This window comes from Amborella trichopoda, chromosome 13 (genome assembly GCF_054954075.1).
Source record: "Amborella trichopoda isolate Santa Cruz 75 chromosome 13, AtrichopodaSantaCruz75HAP2 v2.0, whole genome shotgun sequence".
Taxonomy (NCBI): Eukaryota; Viridiplantae; Streptophyta; class Magnoliopsida; order Amborellales; family Amborellaceae; genus Amborella; species Amborella trichopoda.
Window position 1 is genome coordinate 49,865,480 of NC_142348.1, and position 23,620 is coordinate 49,889,099.

At 38.3% G+C, this 23,620-nt stretch overlaps 5 protein-coding genes across 6 annotated transcripts; 3 read left to right on the top strand and 2 right to left on the bottom strand.

The window, feature by feature from the left end:
• Positions 1–691: 691 nt before the first annotated feature.
• Positions 692–22,124, bottom strand: LOC18445987 (CASP-like protein 5C1). 2 transcript variants are annotated; one of them, XM_088856796.1, is made up of 4 exons: positions 21,990–22,124; positions 21,313–21,417; positions 1,904–2,036; positions 692–1,054 (listed from the first exon to the last, which is right to left on the bottom strand). In XM_088856796.1, the coding sequence occupies exons 2-4, from the start codon at positions 21,337–21,339 to the stop codon at positions 987–989; spliced, it is 228 nt and encodes a 75-aa protein (XP_088712922.1). In that variant the 5' UTR covers positions 21,340–21,417; positions 21,990–22,124; the 3' UTR covers positions 692–986. The 2 variants fall into 2 exon arrangements, with proteins under 2 accessions (XP_088712922.1, XP_088712923.1); XM_088856797.1 differs by lacking the exons at positions 21,313–21,417; positions 21,990–22,124 and adding exons at positions 5,392–5,655; positions 10,320–11,642.
• LOC18445985 (putative pentatricopeptide repeat-containing protein At3g23330) lies at positions 6,278–9,104 on the top strand. The gene has a single exon (XM_011629470.3). The coding sequence runs from the start codon at positions 6,483–6,485 to the stop codon at positions 8,754–8,756; it is 2,274 nt and encodes a 757-aa protein (XP_011627772.2). The 5' UTR covers positions 6,278–6,482; the 3' UTR covers positions 8,757–9,104.
• LOC18445984 (plant/protein (DUF1995)) lies at positions 10,543–11,810 on the top strand. Its single transcript, XM_006856110.4, has one exon. It carries the CDS (start codon positions 10,637–10,639, stop codon positions 11,612–11,614), a length of 978 nt encoding a protein of 325 aa, XP_006856172.2. The 5' UTR covers positions 10,543–10,636; the 3' UTR covers positions 11,615–11,810.
• On the top strand, positions 14,290–17,912 carry LPA19 (photosystem II 11 kDa protein-like protein). The gene is made up of 4 exons (XM_020674722.2): positions 14,290–14,342; positions 14,622–14,871; positions 15,936–16,109; positions 17,495–17,912. Exons 2-4 carry the CDS (start codon positions 14,707–14,709, stop codon positions 17,630–17,632), a joined length of 477 nt encoding a protein of 158 aa, XP_020530381.2. The 5' UTR covers positions 14,290–14,342; positions 14,622–14,706; the 3' UTR covers positions 17,633–17,912.
• On the bottom strand, positions 21,859–23,509 carry LOC148779312 (RING/U-box superfamily protein). The gene has a single exon (XM_020674716.2). The coding sequence runs from the start codon at positions 23,507–23,509 to the stop codon at positions 22,247–22,249; it is 1,263 nt and encodes a 420-aa protein (XP_020530375.2). The 3' UTR covers positions 21,859–22,246.
• Between the last annotated feature and the right edge of the window lie 111 nt (positions 23,510–23,620).

Here is a 23,620-nt window from a genome sequence, read left to right on the forward strand (position 1 = left end):
GCTGCCCATCCTAGTCCAACAATTATAGTAGCCCATCCCCATGGCTTCATTGCATGCCCACATGGGTGGGAGCAGGGGAGTTAGAAATCCTGGTTTGGCGACTCGATGGGTATAAAAACTCGTGCATGCCAATTCACAACTGCCTGGCCAGTTACAATGGCTACTAAGGCCCGCTCACCCATTGCATGGGTACTTACTCTTTCTTATGGCTATTACATAAGTCCAGGGGTAGTTACATGATTCAAACCCACTTATAACCATTGTAGTCTATACAATTGGTCAACTAGGTATACAGATAGGCCAGCTCTTGCATATGATATGTATCCATGTCCCTTCAGGTCAAGCTATCTATAGTCTAGCCAACCAAGCCGTTGTATGCGTTAGCCTAAGTCATCCCTGTATACCAACTTCCCTAAGGCCTCGCATCAAGGGTCTTTAGCCGCTAGCCCTGAAGCACGACATAAATTAGGCCTAAAGTTAAGAAGTTGATTATTCATTCTATAATACTTGTCAATATCCAAGTTGGCTAGGACTTGGCGTGTGCTCAATTTGGATGGTTCAGAACCAGAAACTGCCTAAGTTGTCCAAAACTTGTCCACTGTTTTTGAGAATTTCAATTTTGATATTTGAAATTAAATACTTTACAGGAATCATACATGGCTCTCGAGAAAGCAATAAGATCATTAGCAAATTTCTAGGCCAAGGCAGGTCAACGTTCACATACTTAAATTTCCATGAACCATAGTCGACAATACATATATCTATAAAAATGTACAGCTACATATGAAACTTTCAGTGTTTTAGTAACTAACACTAAGGCCACATCTAACTTAATCTAACACATCAATCAGGTTCAAAATCAGTTCATAGAGGACCCCAAGACCCAGAAGTTAACAAGAGATGAGATAGCAATGAAAACCCAAGCTGCAAAAGTTAGGGAACATGAGATCTGATATCGAGCACAATATTTTGGGGTACAACCATGATCAACCACTAAGGCCTGTGTCACCCCAGCCATGGAACAGGCCGCCGAGAGAGATAACACAGATAAAAGCTGCAAAAATAACAACACAAAACAATTATGCTATGTCTTCCCTAATTTAATAGGGGAAATATTAGGGCCAGCTTTCTATGCTTCCCCCACAATATAAAACTTATATACTTCCCCTTATCCTACCATCCATTCTGAATGGAGGGCTAAGATTGCCCCAATCACAATGTCACGTCTCTACATTATTTTATTTTTAATTATTTTTTTATAAACTATTTTGACACAAAATTTTGTATGTACAATCCTATATTAATCTTGCACTAGCAAAAAATGTAAAAAAATATTTTCAATAAAATAAAATAACCAAAATACCCTTGAAATTTTTAAGGGGTATTTTGGTTATTATATTTTATAAAAATTTATTTTTAATATTTTTTATAAGTGTGCCCCAATGAGAAGATGGCACGTACCAAATTTTATATTCATACAATTTGTATAAAAAAAACTAAAAATAAAATATTTTGAGACGTCTGATCTAAGATAAAACGGTGAGTGGCTCTCTTGATCAAAATTGGATGGCTGGATGGTAGGAGGAGCATAGATATTCTATGCTGGAGGGGAAGTATAAAAACGTTTCCCGAAATATTATATATCATCTTTACAAATATATAATTTATATGACAAACAATCATGCAATACTGATTGAACCATTAGAAGTGATTATGACTAGACTATTAGAAGTGAGCCAACAATAAAGTTAGATACAAGCTTCAACAATTTTTTAGAGGTTGTAATTGAAGTAAGACATTATTGTCAGCTTATTTTGATATGTTGAATAAGAAACGAAAGATTGCTAGTCTAGTTTTGATTGAAATTCGTAGTGAGTTTAGAAAAAGGAAAATATATACGTACCCAGTCTACACCGACAACAAACATTAGGTAACTGGGATAGATGATTGCATGATGGGTGAAGGCGAAGAAAGCATCGATAACGGCTGCTACCGAGCTCCATGGGATCATCAGGCTCATGACCATTATCACGTAGCTGTCAATTCACAAATGATTTTTAAATAAATATTTGGCCAGGAAAGAGCTCTCTCTCTCTCTCTCTTTATTGCCATGGAAGTATTAAAACATGCACAAAAAATTGGAAGTACCCAGAAAGCCCCAAGCCCAAGGGTGGCAATAGCCGACCCGACCGGGCTAGCCTTGGCTCTGTACCAGCCCTTGTCTTCATGGGGCTGGCTCAGGCCCGGTTATGACCCTATAAGGGATGGCCAGGGAAAATCAGGCTAGCAATGGCCCTAGCCTGACCCTCGGTCTGTATTTCATGGCTCGAGCCCTACTCTTTTAGAACAGGGCCACTTGGCCCATTACTAGCCCCTGTGCCTCTCTCCTCTAAACCCCTTCTCTCTCTCATGAATATAATCGGCCTCTTTCATCATGGTAAATTACGTGAATACAAGCCCAAAAATGGGTTAGATAAAGATCGGGAAAGGGAAACATACATTCTAATTAATCATAGGGATCACATACAATGAGACCTTTTATCTTTACTATAAGAACGTTACAAGCACTCCAACTTATTAGATGTTGAATGGGATGGTTTGGGCTTGTCATAAAGTTCGAAAATTTTTTTTTTTAACTTTGAGTCTTTTTAATAGCAGTTTTACAACCACCCAATTGACAATCCAAAAGACAAGAGTGAGTGTGATCTCTTTATACAATAAGTACATGGTCTCTTTGTACATTTTTCTTTAATGATATGGTTAGTGGCAACCCTGGCCCCTTGTTTTTTTTATAGATAACACCGGGCCGTGTAATTTTCTCGATGGGCATTATGAGTCGTATGTCCATCGTGTTAGTTTACTTCGGGAATTTCGGTGAATAAGTGATTTAAGAGCTCTTCAAACTTGGTGGGAAAATATGTATACCGGAAAATTATGCATAACCCCCTTGCCCATACTTTCTAGGCATAGCCCACCATTTAAATAAAAAAACTAACCAAATTACTATTTATTTTTGTAGTCATCCCTCAAGGAAAAAAAAAAAACTCTTTTTTGGATAAAAATACCTTCAGTGTATAAACCCACGATTCTCTCTAAAAACTTAAAATTTAAAATTTTAGAGGAAGAAACCATCTCAAAATTTTTACAGAGTAAAACTTTATCAAATTTTAAGTTTGTAGAGAGAAACTATCTTAACTTTTTTAGAGAGAGAAATTGCCATAAAATTACAAAGCCTTGAGAGAAAAGTAAAAGGATGAAAAAAAACATGGGTTGCTTATACATGGGGTATTTACGTTCACCGCAAAGCTATTTGGGGGTGGCTGCATAGATAAATAATAATTAGGTGAGTTGTGGGATTTAACAAGTACGGGGGACACCATGCCTAGAAAGTATAGTCCAAAAAACCTGTTATGCAGTGACAAATGTATTTTGACTTGATATGAGAGGCGTTTGGTAGATACTACTCCTAGGAAGAACTAACTTAGGAAAATGTTTGGATATGGCTATAATGTTATTATAATAAAAAAAAGCCTCATCTCGAAAACTCACCAAAAATTACATTTTTGGCATCAAAGAACCTTCAAATCGATCATGATGGCCTTGACCATTATGATAATATATATATGTGTGTGTGGAAAATGCTTCTGTGAGGCAATGGGCTCACAAGAAAGAATGAGCCCAATGGCCTAGATTAAATCTAGACCGATCTAACGATCACGAATGCCTGATAGTGTTTGAATTTTAATTTTTTTTTTTACAAATCCAACTTATTTGAAATTTTATACATGTGTCGATAAAAAATAGGTGAATATTCAATATATATATATATATATAATATTATAATACTTATCTAAACCATCCATTTCGCCATAAAAATAAATGCTCATGGATTTACAACTTCTGTATCATTTTCAAATTTCATAGTCAATGTTGGAAATTGATTTTAGAGGCACGGTGGAGATTTCCGATGTGTAAGGTGGTTTCCAAAAGAGGATTCGTTTTCATATAACCAAGGCCTTATAGAAAACCAAAAAAACTTCCTACCCCTGCAGGATTATACTATCCATTTACTCCTCAAGGCAAAACACGTACTAGGTGTACTTTTTAGATCTCAAAAATTTCTGTAACCCATAAACTAATTCCAATTTACAATATTTCCCAAATAAATTCTCTATATACCAGAAAAAACTAGTGCCTCAATATTGAATGAGAGTGTCTAATTTTTGAAAGGCTAGATCTAAGTGTCGCAAAACTCAAAATTCAAAATTTTCCCTTTGAAAATAATTATAGAGTAATTCTTATATGGATCCCCAAATTTCAGACTAAAAAAATATTCCTAAATAGGTGTTTGAGGGAGAGAGTAAATGCATAGTATACTCCCGCTGGATCATAGTATGCATGCCCCATAGGAAATGCATCCAATAGCTTACTACACCAACTAAGAGACACTAATAAGAGAGCATAAAAGACTTCCTACTCCCTAAGGGGTCTTATTAAAAGACTTTCTACTCCCTAAGGGGTATTAATAAGAGAGCATAAAAGACTTCCTATTCCCTAAGGAGTATAGTATCTGCTTACTCGGGTATTAACAAGAGAGCATAAAAGACTTCCTAGTCCCTAAGGAGTATAATATCTGTTAACTCAGGCAAAAACATATGTTAGGGAAAATAAATTTCCAAAATCAAATCTTTATGTACTAAAAAAAGCTTATGTTTCAATATTGAATAGAAACCATCCAATTTTTGAACAGCTAGATCTAGGTGTGACAAAACTCAAAACTCAATTTTTTTTTTTTAACAAAAATAATCATCTAATAATCCTTATGTGGTTAAAAAAAAAAAAAGAACCAAAAATATTCCACCTAAAGAAGTGTTTTGAGCGAGGGAGTAGGTGCACAATATGCTTATGCAGGAGCATAGTATATGGGCTGGTGACGATTTCGGAAATAAATTACATTATCAGCTTTGGAACGTGCAGGCTCAATTGAAAGAGCATTACTAGATTGTACTCCATAAAGAAGGCTCGTAGAAAGAACCAGGAGATGGCAATGGGCTGGGTGGCCCAGACTGGTTCAGTTGGTCGGGCCTTATAAAACTAAGGTCTGGCAACAAAATGTGGCCTGGGGCCAGGTCAAGGCCCGGCTTTGGCCAGGGTCTCGACAGGGCTGGCTTGATTCAGCAAGGAACTATCCTCCTTAATTTTTCTCTTTGTTTTTTATTTCTTTGTTCCATTTAGGCCCAAGTCGGGCCAAGCTTTGGTTGATCCTATAGGGATAAGAGCCAAGCCAAAGCCAGGGCTGGAGCAGCCCAAGCCCGGCCTATTCCTAACCCTGAGCAGGAGACCCAAGCCCGGCCTGTTCCCAATCCTAAGCATGAGAGAGAGGGAGATTACCAAAAAGCTGTGTAGTCATAAAAATCAACACCCCTAGACATGATCATAAGTGCAGCTCCCGAGGACACTGTTTGGCCTAGGCGTAGAGAGAATCCCAAAATGGTGCCAAAAGACCCTGGAATTTGCTTCATCAAAAAAAAGAGGAGCATGCCACGGATGGTGGGGATTCGCTCCGGCGTGGAAAGAGTTTAATCCCACCGTCCAATCCTCACCTCCATGGCAAAAGAGCTCCAGATCCTTACAGTCACGTCCATGGAACTCCCGCTGTTCAGAGAGAATAGAATATTGTGAGAAGCTAAAGCAATGGGGTGATGTGAATTGGTCTAGATCAAAAATTTCGCTCTACACGTGGCACCTTAATAAGTTGAGAATTTTTAGGATCTTAAGTTTTAGGAAATGAGATTTAAGTCACTGTTCAAAAATAGAAAAATGTGTTTGCACATTGAAAATGTTCCTATTTCTTAGTAGATTTTGGAGCTCACTTGGGGCATGGGCCTTGTGGAATTGGTCATTTTTCCAATATTTTTTTTCATGGTGCAAATTTTGTTACTTTTCTATAAACTCATGTTCTGATTCGGATTCCCGTTCTCACTTGGAGCATGGGCCTTAGGACTTTGTTGGCAACAGTATGGGTATATGAGCTTGGTGGCAATAGACCCGATTTCACCCGGGACCTAACGAGATAGACCTAGGACGCACGGGTATGGGTCGAACTTTTGGATCCAACGGGTCGGGTCCAAGTCTAAAACCTGAACTCGAATACTATTCGGATATGGGTCTGGGTCCGGGTCCGGGTCCGGGTCCAGCCGGACCCCACCTGTTGCATCCCCTCATTCTGGACTTGTTGGCATTGTTACTGTGAAGCAGAATTGAGGTAACTAGCGCAAGGAATGAAGGCGCTACGTAGAAGAGGATGATCAAATGGATGCTATTAAATTGATCCCCAAATCCTTCTTATCGCCAAAGCGAAATTTACTCGGTACTCGCTGAAACTTTTATCCCCTTGGAAAACCCTACAAAACGAAATATTGGCGAAATCTACTGCAACTTTGCACCTCAAAACCCCTCAAAAACGGAAGCTATCTCTATTCATGATCTTTGCAATCCATGGATCAAGAGCCAAATTCACCCTCAATTTTCTTTGCCATTTTGACTCAATTTCCGAAAGATACATTCGACTGAGAAAAACCTTTAAAACCCAACGAATTTCAGGCCAAAGGAGCATCTCTTCCAATCCTCAAGATTTCAACATCTCACAGATTCATAATGGCGATAAGTCTCTTAAAAAATCTGAAAATTTCCATTTTCTAGTGAACTCAAGCTCCCCCAAAACCCTCTCTCTCCAAAAATCAGTGGAACTTTATGCAAATGCAGGTGATTTGCAAAAAGCCCAGAACTTGTTTGATGAAATTCATGAACCAAGAATTCGGTCATGGACTTCTCTCATTTCTGGCTATAACAAATGGGGTCTCGCAGAAAAAGCCACTGAGCTTTATCATCAATTCAAAAAGGCAAAGAAGCTAGAACCAGATACATTTTTTCTCTTGGCCATAGCTAGAGCGTGCTCATCTTTGAAGGATCTCAATTTAGCACATGAGATCCACAACGATGTGAAAAGGCTCGGGTTAGAGAGAGATCTTCTCATGGGGAATGTCTTAATAGACATGTATGGAAAATGCAGGTTTGTCTGGGGCGCGACTGAGGTTTTCAAGGGCCTAGAAGAGAGAGATGTAATCTCTTGGACCACAATGGCTTCTGCCTATCTTCACTGTGGGCTCTCGAAAGAGGCTCTTGAGATTGTTAGAGAGATGCAGATTAATGGGGTTAAGCCAAATTCAGTTACTGTTTCTTTGGTTCTCAAAGCTTGCTCAGATTTGAAAGCGTTGAACCTTGGAAGAGAGTTTCATGGTTATGTTTTGAGAATGGGTTTGGAAGCCAATGTTTATGTGAGCAGTGGGCTTGTCGATGTGTATGCTAATTGTTTAGACTCAGTTCGAGCTCGCTTAGTTTTTGATCGGATTCAAGAGAGAGATGTGGTCTCATGGAATGTAATTTTAACAACTTATTTTAGGTCTGGTGTGAGTGGAAAAGCTTTTGAGCTTTTCAGAGAAATGAAGGCTTCGGGGATAAAACCGAATTTAGATTCATGGAATGCTATGATTGCTGGGTGTTCGCAGAATGGTGAATATGAGAAAGCTATGGAATTTTTTGCTCATATGACTAATACAGGCTTTAAGCCTAACAAAATCACAGTCACAAGCCTACTTCCAGTTTGTGCAAACCTAGAGAGCTTATGTCAAGGAAGACAGATACATGGGTTCGGGTTTAGGCATGGGCATGTGCATGAAATGGCCGTGGCAACAGCCATAGTCATCATGTATGCCAAATGCGGGCGCTTATCTTCCTCCAAAAAGGTTTTCGAATCGATGGGAGAGAAAGACACAGTAGCATGGAATAGCATGATCATGGGGCATGCCATGTATGGCCATGGCATGGAGGCATTGGCCCTCTTTAACCAGATGAGGGATATGGGTCTCAAGCCTAACAACGTTACGTTCACTGGTGTGCTTTCAGCTTGCAGCCATGGAGGCCTGGTTTCAGAGGGTTGTGCCTTGTTTCGGGACATGGGTCCATGCCATGGGATCAATCCTGATCGTGAGCATTATGCATGCATGGTGGATATATTAAGTCGATCAGGTCGGCTCGTTGAGGCCTACGAGCTTATAAAAACCATGCCTTTTGAGCCTAGTGCTGGAGCTTGGGGAGCTTTGCTTGGAGCTTGTAGGGTGTATAAGAATGTTGAATTGGGACAAATTGCAGCTTCTTATTTATTCGAGATAGAACAGAATAATCCAGGGAATTACATTCTGTTGTCGAATATTTTTACTGCTTCAGGTATGTGGGTTGAGGCCTCAAGGATCAGGGGACTGATGAGAGAGAAAGGGGTTCTGAAAACACCAGGAAGAAGTTGGGTTGAGATCAAGAACAGAGTGCACAGTTTCACAGCAGGGGATAGAAAGCACGAGGAAAAAGAGAAGATATATGCTTTTCTTGCCAAGTTATATGAAAAGATGAAGCTTCATGGCTACATGCCTAGTAGTGAGTTTGTCTTGCAAGATGTAGAGAGAGAAGAGGGAGAAGAGAGCTTGGGTTGGCATAGTGAGAAGTTGGCTGTGGCTTTCGGATTGCTCAAGGGAGAACCAGGTTTACCGGTTAGGGTTTTTAAGAACCTACGAATATGTGGGGATTGCCATGGTGCCATCAAGCTGATCTGTAAGATAGTTGGCAGAGATATAATTGTTCGAGACTCCGTGAGATTTCACCATTTCAGAGATGGGTCTTGTTCTTGTCGAGATTTTTGGTGATCTCTCCCTCTCATCCAAATTAATGTTAAGAGGAAGATCAACAAACCAAGCTTGGATTCGTAACTTAGTTTATTTTCCATTCAATCAAAGTTTACTTACAAATTCACCATGATCTCGAGAGAAGTGTCTAACTTGCAGAAGTTCCTGTAAATTGGGTCCCCAATTTGTGGCATGCAATGGTCTGCAGGGCTTGGACCCTTGATGTTTCTATACTGTAACATACATGAGATGGAGTGAAACGCCATCTAAATAACCTCTTGTTGTAAATGTTAGTGAGATGGCTAGACTGACCAATCCAGAGAGAGACCTTGTTAATACAAGTTGCTCTAAAGAGTAAATTATGCATCAGAATGGCATGGTTCAATAGCTTAAATAACTTTTATGGACTCTCTAATAAAATATACTAAGCTGTTGTATTATCTAGCAAATTCAACCTTTGCATGCTTTAAAAGGGAACCACTCCTTCCTAACGCAGATTCAATACAAAAAGACTCATAACCCATGCAAAGAGAGAGAAACCAAAGCAAAAGAAGAAACTCATATTGCTACCCAAGCCTATCTTCTTCTCAGCCGTCAGTGCAGCTACAATTGCAGGCACACTCTTGGCCCTCATATCTGCAGGAGTCTCAGAGGAATCCCAGAGAGAGAAACAACAATTATCCCCAATCTCGCTCTACATTCAATGCCCCTAGTCTTTCAAACCAACACCTGGTTCGAGAGGGGAAGGGGGTGCTCTGGTCTTCTGCCACATAGTAACAGAGGCCAGAAAATACTTCTAAGGTTGCCCAAAAAGCCTAGGGTTTCATAATTCCAGCAGGCCACTTTGCAAACTCTGGCTTCAATATCGTATTTCTCTTTCTAGAAACACCTGAATATTTAGGGAGCCTGAGCATTCAAGCTAAGGATATGAAGCACACAAACAAGAAGGAATTTCAGGTGGTAGGAGGGACTGGTTATTTCATTTTTTGCTCTTGGGCTTGCAGTTTTCCAGTGAGCAGCTGATCCTTTCGGGCAAGGAAATGGGGCAATGTATCGATTGACAATCTGAGATATCCAGATAGGAATTGGAAAGAGTGATCGAATCGCCCATATTACATGAATGACATTGCATCTTAAGAAATACTGTACATCTCATAATCTATGGAGAAGTAAATGAACAGTATACAAAATATTCAATATAGACCATTTCTAATGTTTAAATGTAAAAAATGTTTTGTCCCCCTCCATTCATGAACAGGGCTGTTGAAATTATCCGCATGTAAGAAATGCACAAGAATAGAGCGTGTTGACACCAAAAACCTTATCCTAATCAACTTCAACAAATATACACAAATAAAATAATGCATGTAATTGAATAGAAACCATCTAATTTTTAGATGGTGAGATGTAAGTGTTAAAAAACCTTAAATTTTATTATTATTATTATTATTTTTTTTTTAGAATATTCATCTAATGATTACCAAAATTTCAAATTAAAAGAAAAACCTCCCAAAAAAGTCATGGGAGTAGAAGTAAACTATGCTCCCGAGGGAGCATAGTATACATCCTCGTATAAGTACTAACCTTAGCCATATATGTTGATGGTGCATGATACAGTATCGTGCATAGATGGACATTTTTTTTTGACACGGTTTTGATTGACCAACAAGATGACCTTATCCGATCGCTTATCCATATTTGCACTCCTCTCACCTCATACAAGTACCAGCTCCATTAGAGAGAAGAGAGAAGGCCAGAGAGAGAGAGAGAGAGAGAGGAGGGTTTAGAGAGAGAAAATGGTTGGCTCACTCCAGGCTGGTTCTGTACTTATGCAGCCAAGGAAGCATGGTGGTGGAGTGGAAATGAGTTGCAACTGAGTTCTAGAGAGAGAAAATGGCACCATGGCCAAAACCCAAACCCTAGTTTCTGCAACTCTTCTTCCTCATCCATTTGCCAACTTTCCGACCATACACTCTTTACAAATACCAAAATCAATTATACTTCATCTTCATCTTCCCCCTCTCTCATCTTCTCGGAAGCGCCCAATACGATCCCAACTCAAATCAAGACCTGCCGGAAGAGATCTCGACCGTCCACCCTCAACCAAGGATGAAGCCATTAACCAAGCCAGAACATGCCTCTTGAAAGCGCTTGAAAAGCCCCTCAATAACCCAAGAGTCACTGGAAAATTAAAGAAGCAGAAACAACCAAGATTCAGGCTTGAAATTCCGGTCATTGATGAATCCCCGCAATCTCTCACGGGAATAGCTGTTGAACTTTTCGGAAAAATTAGACTCAAAAGGAAAGGTACGCCCGTTCAGTTTGTGTTGTTCTGGTCAGATTCGAGCTTTATCGATGAAGCTGATAGGGCACTTGAGCCATTCAGAACTGTAAAAAATGTCGAGCTTTCCACAATGAAAGCAGGGAATCGAGGTGGGTTTTCTGGATTGGGTGATGTGGTGGTTTTCATGGCTCCTGATTCTACCCAGCTTGAGCTTGTTGAAGCTGTTTGTGCAGAGATTGATGCAAAACCAGTTTTGATTTTCAATCCAAAGTGGGGTTTTGATGAAGAGAGTGACTTTGGAAGGATGGGTAGTTTTGTTTCTTCTTTTGACGTTATTTATTCGTTTATGGGGTTAGAGGTTAGAGGGGTTTTGAGTAAGAGAAGAGGGGTGGTTTTCAAGTGCGATAATGGAGGATGGGAGGTTTTAATGGAGGAAGAGGGAGAATTGAAGATGGTTTCGAGGCTTAAGAAGAGGCCTTCTACAGTGGAGGTTGAGAATGTTTTGTATAATTTGATGGCCATGAATTCTCCTGTCACCAAATCCATGAGGTTTTTGAAGGATTTGGTTTCTCGTGTCGGAGGAAGAAAGGAATAAGCGATGCAATTGATTTGATTTCTTTTCTATCCTTTTTCTTATGAACAATTGTTTTATACTATCCTGTGTGCTGGTCCGCATTTGTACAATATTCGGTCCAGAGGTAGAGGTGGATGCAAAGTGGTTCATCTAAAAACAATTGTAACTGAAGTTTCAAATATTTTCTTAATATAATTATTATTTTATGTTTTTAAAATGTATTTATTTTTTAGTATTATATCCATATTGGAGATTATATATTCTCTAAAAATTAAGATCAAATTATAGTTTAAAAATATATTTCTTGCTAAGCTCGCATTTTTATATGTGTTGGCTTGGCGGCATGCTAACCGTGTCTTTTTCTTATTTGCTAGATTGAGAGTGTGTAGAGGAAAATTATGGTTTATCGCAAAACCAATGTTGTTTTCGTTCGGGGCTTTTTTCGAAATGGTGGGAAAAATGAAGTAATTTGAAATTTCGATCGATTTGAATGAAGACTTTGGATTTTTTAAAAAATAATATAAATAATATATATATATATATATATATATATATATTAAAATAATAAAATTTTAAAAAAAAGACAAATATGTGCTTTGGCCATAGATCTCAAATTAGACTAAAGCAGACCAAATCACATAATTGCATTTGAAAAAGGCAATTATGTGTTATGGCCGAAGCTTCAATCGAAGAGGGCATATTAGACTGAAGCGCGTTGAAGCGGCCCGAAGCAAGCCGAAGCTGATGCATTGAAGCTTCGTTTCGCTTCAATTTAGCTTAAAAATCCAAAGACTGCAGCATCTTCGGCTGAAAGCAAAGCGAATTGGCTAGCATTGCACTAAGCATTGGCGTTAAAAGTTTCCAATGTACTCATAAATAAAGGAAAAAATTGATATAGAGCTGAGGTTCTAAACAATTAAATTAGAGCACACTTCACAAATTTCATTAGAAAATGTTGTTTTGATGCCCAAATATCTCATGTCGATGTCATGATGCATGGATATGAAAAAAAAATGGACTTCAAGTTTTAAAAATAGTGCATCATGTAATATATATTTTTATTGTAAACTTTCAAGATTTTCATAAATTTGTTCGAACCACACTATTTTTGAAACTTGAAATTTATAATTAGAGATGAAAATATATTTAAAGACTATCACAAAGATTTCTAGTATTAAAACCACATTTCTAGATACTTTTTGAAGCTGCACTTTACTCAACTAAAAGAAGATAGCTACAAAAATAAAAAATAAAAAAAAAGAATACGAGCACTACTCCCTACTTCCATAAATGACCTGATCCAAATAAAGCATAAACCCTTACCTCCTTTTCTCATCTTCAAGTCTATATACTCAGCGAATTTGTCCGCGTTCACGGGGGGTATGTAATACATAAAAATAATAAAATTTAAAAACTCAAAATGTTATTTTTTAGAGAAAATATTTGAACTGTTGAATTTTTTTTTTTTTTTTTTGTTAGACTATGATTTACGGGATTCAATTTTGGTGGACGGTGTAAATTTCTAAGCCCGCATGGTAACTCGTGCGGACGTGGATGCACCAAACAATTTTTTTAGTTTATTGATATAGAAAATATAAGAAAACACGGACAACCAAGTTAACTGCTGAAAGAAATAAAAACTAAAAAAAAATAAAATAAAAAATAACAAGTAAAATAAACAAAATGAAAAAACATAAAATTGTAGTATATATAAAGTATGGTATTGCTATATGTGGTGGATAATGCACGCTACAGTATAATACATAAATACACATTTCCCTCGATGAGTGCAAGCATTGTCTAAGGCCTTCCACGTGGCAAACCAAGAACCATAACCCAAGTGACAAATGAGATTTTCTCCTATCCTATCGCTTATCCATCTTCACAACCAACCTCACATCAATACTCTCTTTCCTCGTATTAGAGAAGAGAGAGAAAGAGGAGGGTTTAGAGTGAGAAAATGGCTGCTTCACTCCCAACCTTGTATTTTAGGCCATCCATCCATACGTCATAAGTATTTTAGGACACTAAATTCATCTTTAAAAATATTTTTTTTTTAAGGGAATACATTTAAATTAGGGTAAGTTCTCTCTCATTGAGACTGCATGTGCTCATTTATATGATGGTATGATTTTTGATAGAACAGTTAGACAAGGATTTATGTAACCGACTCTATGATGACGAAATACCAAAAATATATAAGTCATCTAATAAAAATACATATGATTTGCATAAGGTATTAATCTTTAACAATCAAAGACACAACTCGAACTTTTATGAAAGTATATAACTCGAACTTCTATGAAAGTATATAACTTGGGTGTTGGAAATTTTTAAGATAACCAAGAAGACGAATTTTTATCTTTCATTATTAAATTTTAAAAAATACGGATCGATTAGATTAACACATGCTTAGAAATCTCAAAAATAGATTGTTTAAATTGTATATTAAAAGATATAATATTTAATATATATATAACATGATCATTTTCCTTTAATACAAAATAATCACATTAATTTTAATCATTAAATATGAAATTGGGTGGTCGTCATTATTTCATTAACGAAGCTCAAACTTCAAAAGAAATTTTTCCGTAACACATCCAAGCCATCAAAATTAAGATTGGATAGGTTGTAAATTATCTATAAAATCCCATATAAAATTGACGCTTTATATAAGGAAATGTGGATAGTGATTGTCTAATGGTATAGCATCTCGCGCCTTACTTGACAGGACAGACGGAGAAAGGTGGTGCGTCAAAAATCAATTAAAATGGCGGTCTTCTCACCATTTTCTCTCTCTAAGCCCCCCATTCTCTTTCCAAAACCCCTCTCAATGCGTAATGGTCCTTTCTCACTCTACCTTAATTTTTTAATGAAAATTTTAAAGTTCTCATTTTGCTGTAAAATTTTAAAGTTCTCATTTTTTCTGTAACTAATTGTGCCATTAAGTCTTGTCCTAGGAAAAATGGTGCTATTGTTTATCTATTTGTTTTAAAAAAAACCATTTGTTTCTATGATGATACAGAGCAGAGAAACAGCCACGTTCATGGAGGTGTAACGTAGATTCTGAGGAACGTCCGTTACATCCCCGTCTCCTTCTCATACGTGGCATGACGTCATTGGCTGGAGCTGTGCTTGTTAACGGGAGCCTAACGGCGCTAGGGTTGAGAGCAGAGGAAGAAGAAGCGGAAAGGGGTTCAGAGGATGAGGATAAAGGGTTTTTGGGGGAGATACAGTCACTGTTCGACCCCAATGAGAAAACTAAATCCGGGAAGGTTTCTCTATAAACTCTCTAATTTTATATTGTCCTGAATTTGAAGTGAATTTCCGCAAAAATTTGCCCATTGAATGAAGAAGTTAAGTTGAAATTTTGGCTGCAAAGATAAATTTGGATGCTTAAGATCTTATAATTTTATCTCATTTTAGTTTGAAGCCAAATTTTGCTTAAATTTAAAACCAGGATTTCTTTAGTAAATTTTATGGCGTTTTCTTTCTGTTTTTAGGAAAATTATAAGTATTTTCGTTTGAATAATATCTTATTTCTCTTTTATAATTTTAAATGCTTCAGAAATTCCACACTGTTCAGACGACCTAATTGCAAAAGTTCAATTCCATAAAAACAAGATTGGGTTTTTTTCTTGATAGTTAAATGGCATGAAATATAGATCTGGGTCCTAGCTGTTTGTATATCTCCAAAAAAATTAATTGAGCAGAACCCATTATTTCACTTAACTAGTTACACAATTTGTAAATATCATGCATATATGTAGTCGCCCCAAAACAATATCATGAATATGTTTATGCAGTGCTTTAAGACTCCTCTGAGTAACTCAGCCTCACCCGGTTGGCAAGCCGGGTTGGGGTGCCCAACTTGCCGGGTACCCAAATAGTTAAAAAATATTTAAAATGTTAAAAGATACAAAAATGTGAAAAATACGAATATATTTATGAGAAATATGTTTTTATATGATTTTGATGGTAAAACTGAGTATGGAACATTTTTATCTTTTTCTTTTCTTTTGATTTTTCTGAATTATTCAAGGTATAAATCAAAATTTTCAGTAATCGATCTTTTACGGAATTTTTTCATCTCCTACAGTCTTTTAATGATCCCCTATCACGTATTGTATTTGCTAATTTTTTAAATTTTTTAACAAATTTTTTACCTCTTTTTGTATTTTTAATCTTATTTTTGGGGTGAGCAAGACAGGGGCGAGCCCACTCTGACTTGCCCAAGTAACTTTTCTGGGGTTATTCAGAAACATTTTGTTAATGTATAATAAAAAAAAAGCCTTTGTGGGTTTCCTCATTTTCCCTAATGCTTTATACCATTCAAAAGGTGTTGCCAAAGAGCTACTTAAAGAGTGCGAGAGAGGTTATAGAGACTCTAAGGGAGTCATTAAAGGAAGATTCTAAAGACATTTCCAAATTTAGGAAGACAGCTGATGCAGCTAAGGAATCGATCCGTAAATATTTGACTGGATGGAAGGGCCAAGAATCAATAGTGAAAGAGGTATGCAGTTTTATCCAATGTAATTTGTTTGAATTGGTTTTGAAACATGGTTGTGAAATACTGCATACCGCTCCATTCCATTTTGTTGAGATCGTTTCAGTCTAAGTTGTCTTTCAATTTCTTTTTATTTTATTTTATTTTTTAATTTCTTTCCGGTTCTTCTTTATTTCTTTTGAAACTTGTGACAATTAAGGTAATTGCTTCTTTCTCAAGGGACTTATGAGAAATATATGTACAATAGCATTAAATATTGTTGAAAATTTGACAAAACTCTTGCTCAGTTATGTTTCTTAGATTTGAATACATAACTTCTAGCCCTCATGTATGATACGATTACATTGTCTTTGGACCAAGGACACAAGGTTCAAATAGTCCTCATCTTCATATGTAGGTTAGGAGTTTCCTCCCTTTCTAGTGTATGCTTCTATCGAACCTTTGGCGACTTAGTCAGATTTTACAGATAAAACCCCAAAATTGAGCTTTATATGAAGATGCACTGGCACTCAATGGAATCTTCACAAGAATCAAAGTTTGTCTTTAGTTGAGGACGAAAATGCCATATTGCAAAGCTTTATATTAACTTGACCACATACTTGCTATCATGCTTCAGCTTAAAAGTTTGGTTCTTGGATTAAAATGGGATACTAGAGAAGAACATTATTAATGGGATACTAGCAATCTCGAGCTTTAACATCGTAAAAAGTTTGGTTCTTGGATTAAAATGGGATACTAGAAAAGAGAGGAATGGTTGGGTTTGATTTGGAATCAAATATAAAAGAATCTGTGAATCATGAAATAGGAATGGGTTTTTTGGTTATCAGGCAATTAAGCATATCTTGGTGACTCACAAAATTTGATTGTTTGTGTATTTTGTTTTATTACATATAGAATGAAATTATATTTCATTGCATATTGAATGTATTATTTTTGTATTTTGTTTTATTACATGCTGAGTGATATAGCTTTTTCAATCTCTTCTGCAATTTCTGGTCTTGAAAGTCTTGGGTTTTGATTCTTAGATAAGCTTCCTGCAATGACTGTTTTGAAAGTCACATATTTAATATACTGCCTTTGCATTTTGTTTTCTTACATACTGAGTGGTATAGCTTTTTCATTTGATGATTTTTCCATCTCTTCTGCGATTTCTGGCCTTTTGAAGTCCTGGGTTTGGATTTTCAGATAAACTCCCTTCACCGACTCATTTTAAATATTACATATTGAATGTTGTATGCTTTTACATTGTTTGTTTACATACTGAATGATATTGCTTTTTCATTTGTTGGTTACTCCATCGCTTCTGCAATTTCTGGCCTTGAAGTCCTGGGTGTCCTGCAATTAGTGTTTGTGAAAATTTCTGTTTGATGTTTGAAAATCAAACTCTACAGGAATCATACGTGGCTCTTGAGAAAGCAATCAGATCATTGGCAAATTTCTACTCCAAGGCAGGTCCATTTGCTACATTGCCTGAAGATGTAAAGTCTGATATTTTGGACGACTTGAACACTGCCGAGGCTTTTTTGTAGCCCATGATCAGAGTTCATGAATCACAATAATGATACCTTTTAGAGCATAATATGGAGGCTGGATGGACAGACTACATATTCTTGACAGTCGGTTTTGGTCAGATAAAAAGAAATTGTGGGTTTCATCAGCTGGCTCAATGGTGAAGTGAATATTTATTTATTTATTCTTGTACTAGTATATTTGACCAGTTTTGTTTAGTTATAATTGTAGAACGTATAGAGGTTTATTTTTATTGGGAGAGAAATCGAATCCTAAGATTTTCTTATCCTTCAAAGAAAACCATTCGTGAGAAATGAGGGCCAATATGATGCATGTATTGCACCTTCGACGGCGAGAGTCCAAGTAGCCGAAAGCATCACTGGCTTATGCACCAGTATCACTAGCGATCTAGACTGATAATTATGGTAAATACATGAACAAGAAGACTATTACTATACTTGTTGGTTTTATGGTTGAATGGTGACATCTGCATAAAATTATTTCACTTGATTGTGATCGTTTAGTCTTTTTTCTTTTAAAATACATGCTCATGATTATTTGCATTTTATGGTAATTTGGTGAAGAGATCATGTAAGCATGCATAGAACAACATTGCTTCTTTTTGGGTTTTCACTAATCATAATATTTCTAGTTTAACGGTTTCATTTTATTGGATTTTCTATATTTAATTGAGTTTAATTGTTGTATTTGTTCTTTTTCTGCTGCATATTCCCTATGACATATTAAGCTAGTTTTGTTGTTCTTTTCATTTTAAGTTGCTCTTTTAGTAATACGATATATGTTTGTCAAGATTAAATACATTTTAATTTATTTATTTTTGGTTGATCTTTGTTAGCCGACCCAATTAGTTGGGTAAAGAGGCTCTGACGATGATGATAATTGGTTGATCTTTGTTAATATTTAATTAAGATGGAGGCTCGAATTACAATTGAATTATTTATTTTGTTTCGGAATCATGCTCCTTTTGATCTCCTAGGTATCTATTATATAATCGAAAAAGCTTATATACGGTTGTGATACTATTGTAGCAAGGTGGACCTCGAGAAGGAGAAAAAAAGAATCGGAGAACTTTCCAATTGATAAAGAATTCTAAGTCCTGGAAAATTTTTGGGTTTTCTAATTTCAAGCGTTTATATCTTCTTGATCTAGGCTATTTTTAAAATCTTAAATTTATAACGATAAATAAAAAGATATTTTCAATCCATCATAAGGCTTCCGATACTAAAACGACAGGCTCCTAGCAAATTTTAGAGGTGCGCCTTACTTCTACACCTCGAAGAAGGCACCTTATACAAACCTCAGCATTCCATACTACATAAAAAGTATTGCACATATACATGTCGGGTAAGAGGTCAGTTCGACCTTGGCCTAGATGTAGACCGGATCCAGTAAAGTCCAAAATGGACCTAGACCCAAACTTGATTCATGTCGAATCCAAGTCATTTGAACTCGAACCTGATTCATCAAGTCCAATGTTTGGGTCACAAGCCAAACTTTAATCGGATTGATTTGTCGGGTCAGCGGGTTGAGACCCCATTGCTGCTCCTACAATCATGCTTGGTCACAATTGAGCATGAGAGAACGACTGCTGAGTTCACAATGATCTCAGGGAAAATGGAAGACAGACAGGCTCAGTTACAATGAGCTTGATAGAGCGAGATTAAAAACCGAGACTAATGAGCTGTAGACTAAAAGTAAGCTCAAACTTATAGAACGCCCCACACCAATCCATTATTTTCAATAAAATTCTCAGAAAGGGAAATTTTTTATTTGAATTTCTTTAGTCCCATGTGTACTAGACTAGTGTTCGGGGTGGCAATCGATCGGGTCCGGGTTGGGTCACCCGGACACGGACCCGAATAATATTTGGGTTCAAGTTTTTGATATGGACCCGACCTTTTACGTCCAAAATTTGGACCCATACCCAGACCCGAGGTCAGGTCTACCCGTCGGGTTCCAGATCTAGTCGGGTCCATTGCCACCAACTGAGACATGTGGGTTATGTCTGAGTGTTTCTTTGCTCTGTTTTTACCATCATATACCCATACTATTGGCAACATTTACAATAATGTACAATATTTATGAATACCTACATATATCCACATTCTCTTATTTCACATAATAACTACAAATTTCTAAGAAACAAACATATTGACAACATTTATGAATACCCACATACACCAATACTGTTTGGGTCCGGGACGGGTATGGCTGGCCCCATATCCTAATACCATGCAGGGCTAGGTTTTGGACCCAGACCTGACCTATCAAGTCCAAAAGTTGGACTAATACCCAGACCCGAGGTCGGATCTACATGTCGGGTCCCAAGTCTAGTTGGGTCCATTGCCACCCCTAATTAATGTAATTTTAGCGGCTAAAAAAAATAAGGTAGACCCTTCTTTTGTGTGGCGGAACAAAACAGCTTGTATTGAGTAAAGCTTGTAGGAATGCGGGCTTGATAATAAATATATATTTTAAATATAATACTTTTTAGAGAATATATAATCTTTAGCATGGAGATTATAAATATGAATTTTTTTTTTTGAAAACTAAACATAATAATTATATTAAAAAAAAATTTGACCATTAGTTACATTTATTTATTTTTTTAGATGGAGCATTTATTTGCATTCATCTTTAAAATAGATGCTTTATACCTCTGGACTGCATATTGTTGTAATAGGGTCCAGCCCACATATTGATGAATAGGGTCCAGCCCACATGAAACAATTTTCCTTCCTTTAATGCACAAATGTAAATGTTATGGCTCTAACTACTAACTACCGTCCAGTAATTGGATGGGCGGTGATGAAGGGAATTGGTCCCAAGGACAACCAGACTAGCTTGTCCACCCTCTCCATCGCTCTCCATCCATCGATTGTCGATGCATTCCACAATTGATTAAGTGATAGACATTTGTACCCTACACTCCCTATGCTCATATGGAAGCAACCTTTTGAGTATGGCAATTGGCAAGCATCGAAAAGGAAAATTTTCAAATCACATGTTTTATGTGCTTGAAAAAATAATGGCTTGAGGTTGAACAAGAAACACCCAATTTTAGAAGGGCAAGATCGAAGAGTTGAAAAACTCAAAATCTGCTTTTTTTTATTGAAAATAATCATCTAACTATTGGATCCAAAAAATTCAAACAAAATAATCCTCAAAAGTATCTAGTTTGCTCAAGGGAGTTGATCTACAGTATGCTACCACACGAGCATGTTATTAGGTGTGGCAACGGACTGGGGACTCGAGAGGTAGAACCTATCTGGGTCTTGGTATACGTTCACAAATTAGAGCCGGCAGTTCGGGTCTACGTCCAAATCTTGGATCGGAATACTATTCGGGTAATATTTTTTGGGTTCTAATATATAAAATATATTTAAATATATAGATATTTTAATTTTTGAATGATTGGGTTTGGGCCTCACACTATATTTTCAGGTCAGAGTTCGAGTCCTACGTGTTGCCACCCCTACATGCTACACACTCTTAATAATTCAATCATTTTAGTGTAGAGGCCCTGCCTTTTTGGTGCATTACGATGGTACCCAATGTTATTGAGATTGGATTTGCTGTGAGGTATAGTCTAATTAAACCTAGTTGGATTGAACCAAATCTTAAATAAAATAAATAATAATAACCATGATTCAAAAATATAAAATATATTAAAAATTACCTCTAAATTTATATCCAGCCAAACCATTCTCGAACTGACGCGTCAAATCCGATCCACATAACTGAAAATTTCTGAAATCTCATCCGATATGTCCGAAATTTCGTCCTACAATTTTCAAAAACACAACCGAACAGGGATTGCTAAGGCCGAGACAAAAAGGCAGGGATTAAGGTTAGATTCCCAGCAAGATGCTTTACCCTACCCAAAAACAAATTAATTTAACAAAGCATTTAAAAAATCGTAGTGAAACATAAAATTCATTGCAAACCCAAAATCTAAATTAACACAGAAAAAAAAAAAAGGCTAACCAAGATGTACACTAATTCGTTTTTTTTCTAACAAAGAGATGTATACTAATTCAAGAGGCAAATAGAATACAATAATAATGATCAAAAGCATTAATGCAATTTAATATACATTCTAAAAAACCTGTGAAAAACCTATGTGGATCGGCGGTCCTGATGGTGACTTGGACGGATCAGTGTGTTTTTTAAAGCCTCTAATCCTTGCATAGAAGGAGAGCATACACCATCAATGGAATTTACAGAAAAGGAAACCCACATTAAAAACCATTTAATTAAAAATACTAATGGCGGAATTAACAGTGAGCTTAGCTTAATCACCTCTCATTTATGAGTTTCAGCAAACCCAAAACAAAAAGCCATTAATTCACCCACCTGCCCCCATTGAATGTGCACGTTAAGAAAGCACGCCCCTCATTAAGTCCTCTTCCTTCTCATTAAAGCTCGTCCCTTTTCGTCAACGAAATTTCGCCACCACAAAAAATCAATTTTTCGCGGTGGCGCAGTTGCATTGCTCCGCCCTGTCACAGCTTCCACGGCCGCACCGGTGGGGATTTTGGCCTCCATCGCCAAAGCACGCCACGTGGCTGCGCAGAAGCTCACTTAATTCGCCGGAGATATGATGTGTCACGCTAGCGACGATTGAGCCTTTCCGGTGACAGCAGGGCTTCAGGGTCACCGCATCTCAAGCGACTGGACGAAATGACATTGACGGGCCGAAATATGGGGCTCGTCATGGAGCGGCTCCGCCTCGACGATCCGCCACCGAAACGCGAGTGAGACTCCGATAGAGGGAAGAAGCCTGCGTTACTGAGCGAGCTCCGCCTCCTGAAAAACGGCGACCTCAACCCCCTGTAGTAACGGAACGAGAAAACCCTAGCTTTGCTTGAGCCTGTGAACGGGGACGTCAGCCTCTTGCTCCACAGCCCACTGCCCCTGGAAAACCGCCCCGGCGATGATGTCAGATTCCGCTCAAATCCAAACGAATACGATCGTTTCAGCAAAAAGTTACGTCGTGTGTGGCCGTCTTCCCCCGCTTGTGCGTCATTTTCGGGCGACCCATTCACGACAGTGATCTCCGCCAGCGTGTCGGGTTCTGTTGGCTGCCGTGGTGGCGGAGACAGGATTCCAGCGAGAATGACATCATCGAGGCTGGGCCTTATCCTTGCGGCCATGGCCGGGACGAAGGGAGACTCCAACGGGAGGAGAATATTCCGGCGTGGGTAGGAGTATTCCGGCGGAAAGATGCCTGCCCGGCAGAGGGGACAGTTGGCGTGGGACCGGAGCCACATGTCGATGCAGTCGGTGTGGAATACGTGGCAGCATTTGGGGAGGACGCGTAGGTAGTCGTTCTCTTCAAACTCCAGGAGGCAGACGGCGCAGTCACGGCTCCCGTCCGTCACGTAGCGGTTTCCATCGGCGTAGAGGAAGAGAGGGATGGTCTTGATGGCGGTGTCGTCGAGGCCGTACGACGAGAAGATCTGGACGGTGGCAGTGGCGTCGTGGTGGCCGTGGAAGATGACGGCATGCGTGTCCGGAGAGGAGTTGCCCGAATCCGGCCCCCAGCCGCGGCGGCGCCTGCGGCGACGGCGGAAGATGCGGTGGAGCTTGGATAGGAGGCGGCGGAGCTGGGGGAGGAGGTGAGCCGAGATGAGGCGGAAGTAGGCGACGAGGAGGAAGGCGGCGATGACGGCAATGAGCATGGCGATGAGTTGGGGGGAGAAGCTCATCATGCGCATGGATGGCGTGGAGTTGCTGTTGCCCTTGATGGAGGGAGAGTGGACGGTGGAGGTGGAGGTGGAGGTGGAGGTGGAGGTGGAGGTGGAGATGGAGATGGAGGGGGCTGGCCCCCACTCAAACTCGTAGGTCGGCAGCTTGTGTGGTGGTGGCGCCATGGCTTGGCCGTGGCCGCAACGCCTCTCTCTAACTCTAGGTGCAGATATGGATGCAAAAACCACCACTCTATGTAGCTGTCTCTCACTACTGCAAAAAGGTATTCCCTCTCT

Bases quoted from the DNA above. Each gene is read 5' to 3' on its own strand.
- LOC18445987 (XM_088856797.1), bottom strand. From the start codon at position 5,540: ATGCTCCTCTTTTTTTTGATGAAGCAAATTCCAGGGTCTTTTGGCACC. The intron at 2,037-5,391 runs GTAATCTCCCTC...GTGAATTGACAG, and splicing joins TATGACTACACAGCTTTTTG to CTACGTGATAATGGTCATGA. The intron at 1,055-1,903 runs GTACGTATATAT...TTATTTTTGCAG, and splicing joins TTGTTGTCGGTGTAGACTGG to CTTTTATCTGTGTTATCTCT.
- LPA19 (XM_020674722.2), top strand. From the start codon at position 14,707: ATGACGTCATTGGCTGGAGCTGTGCTTGTTAACGGGAGCCTAACGGCG. The intron at 14,872-15,935 runs GTTTCTCTATAA...ACCATTCAAAAG, and splicing joins AGAAAACTAAATCCGGGAAG to GTGTTGCCAAAGAGCTACTT. The intron at 16,110-17,494 runs GTATGCAGTTTT...CAAACTCTACAG, and splicing joins AAGAATCAATAGTGAAAGAG to GAATCATACGTGGCTCTTGA.
- LOC18445985 (XM_011629470.3), top strand. From the start codon at position 6,483: ATGATCTTTGCAATCCATGGATCAAGAGCCAAATTCACCCTCAATTTT.
- LOC18445984 (XM_006856110.4), top strand. From the start codon at position 10,637: ATGGCCAAAACCCAAACCCTAGTTTCTGCAACTCTTCTTCCTCATCCA.
- LOC148779312 (XM_020674716.2), bottom strand. From the start codon at position 23,509: ATGGCGCCACCACCACACAAGCTGCCGACCTACGAGTTTGAGTGGGGG.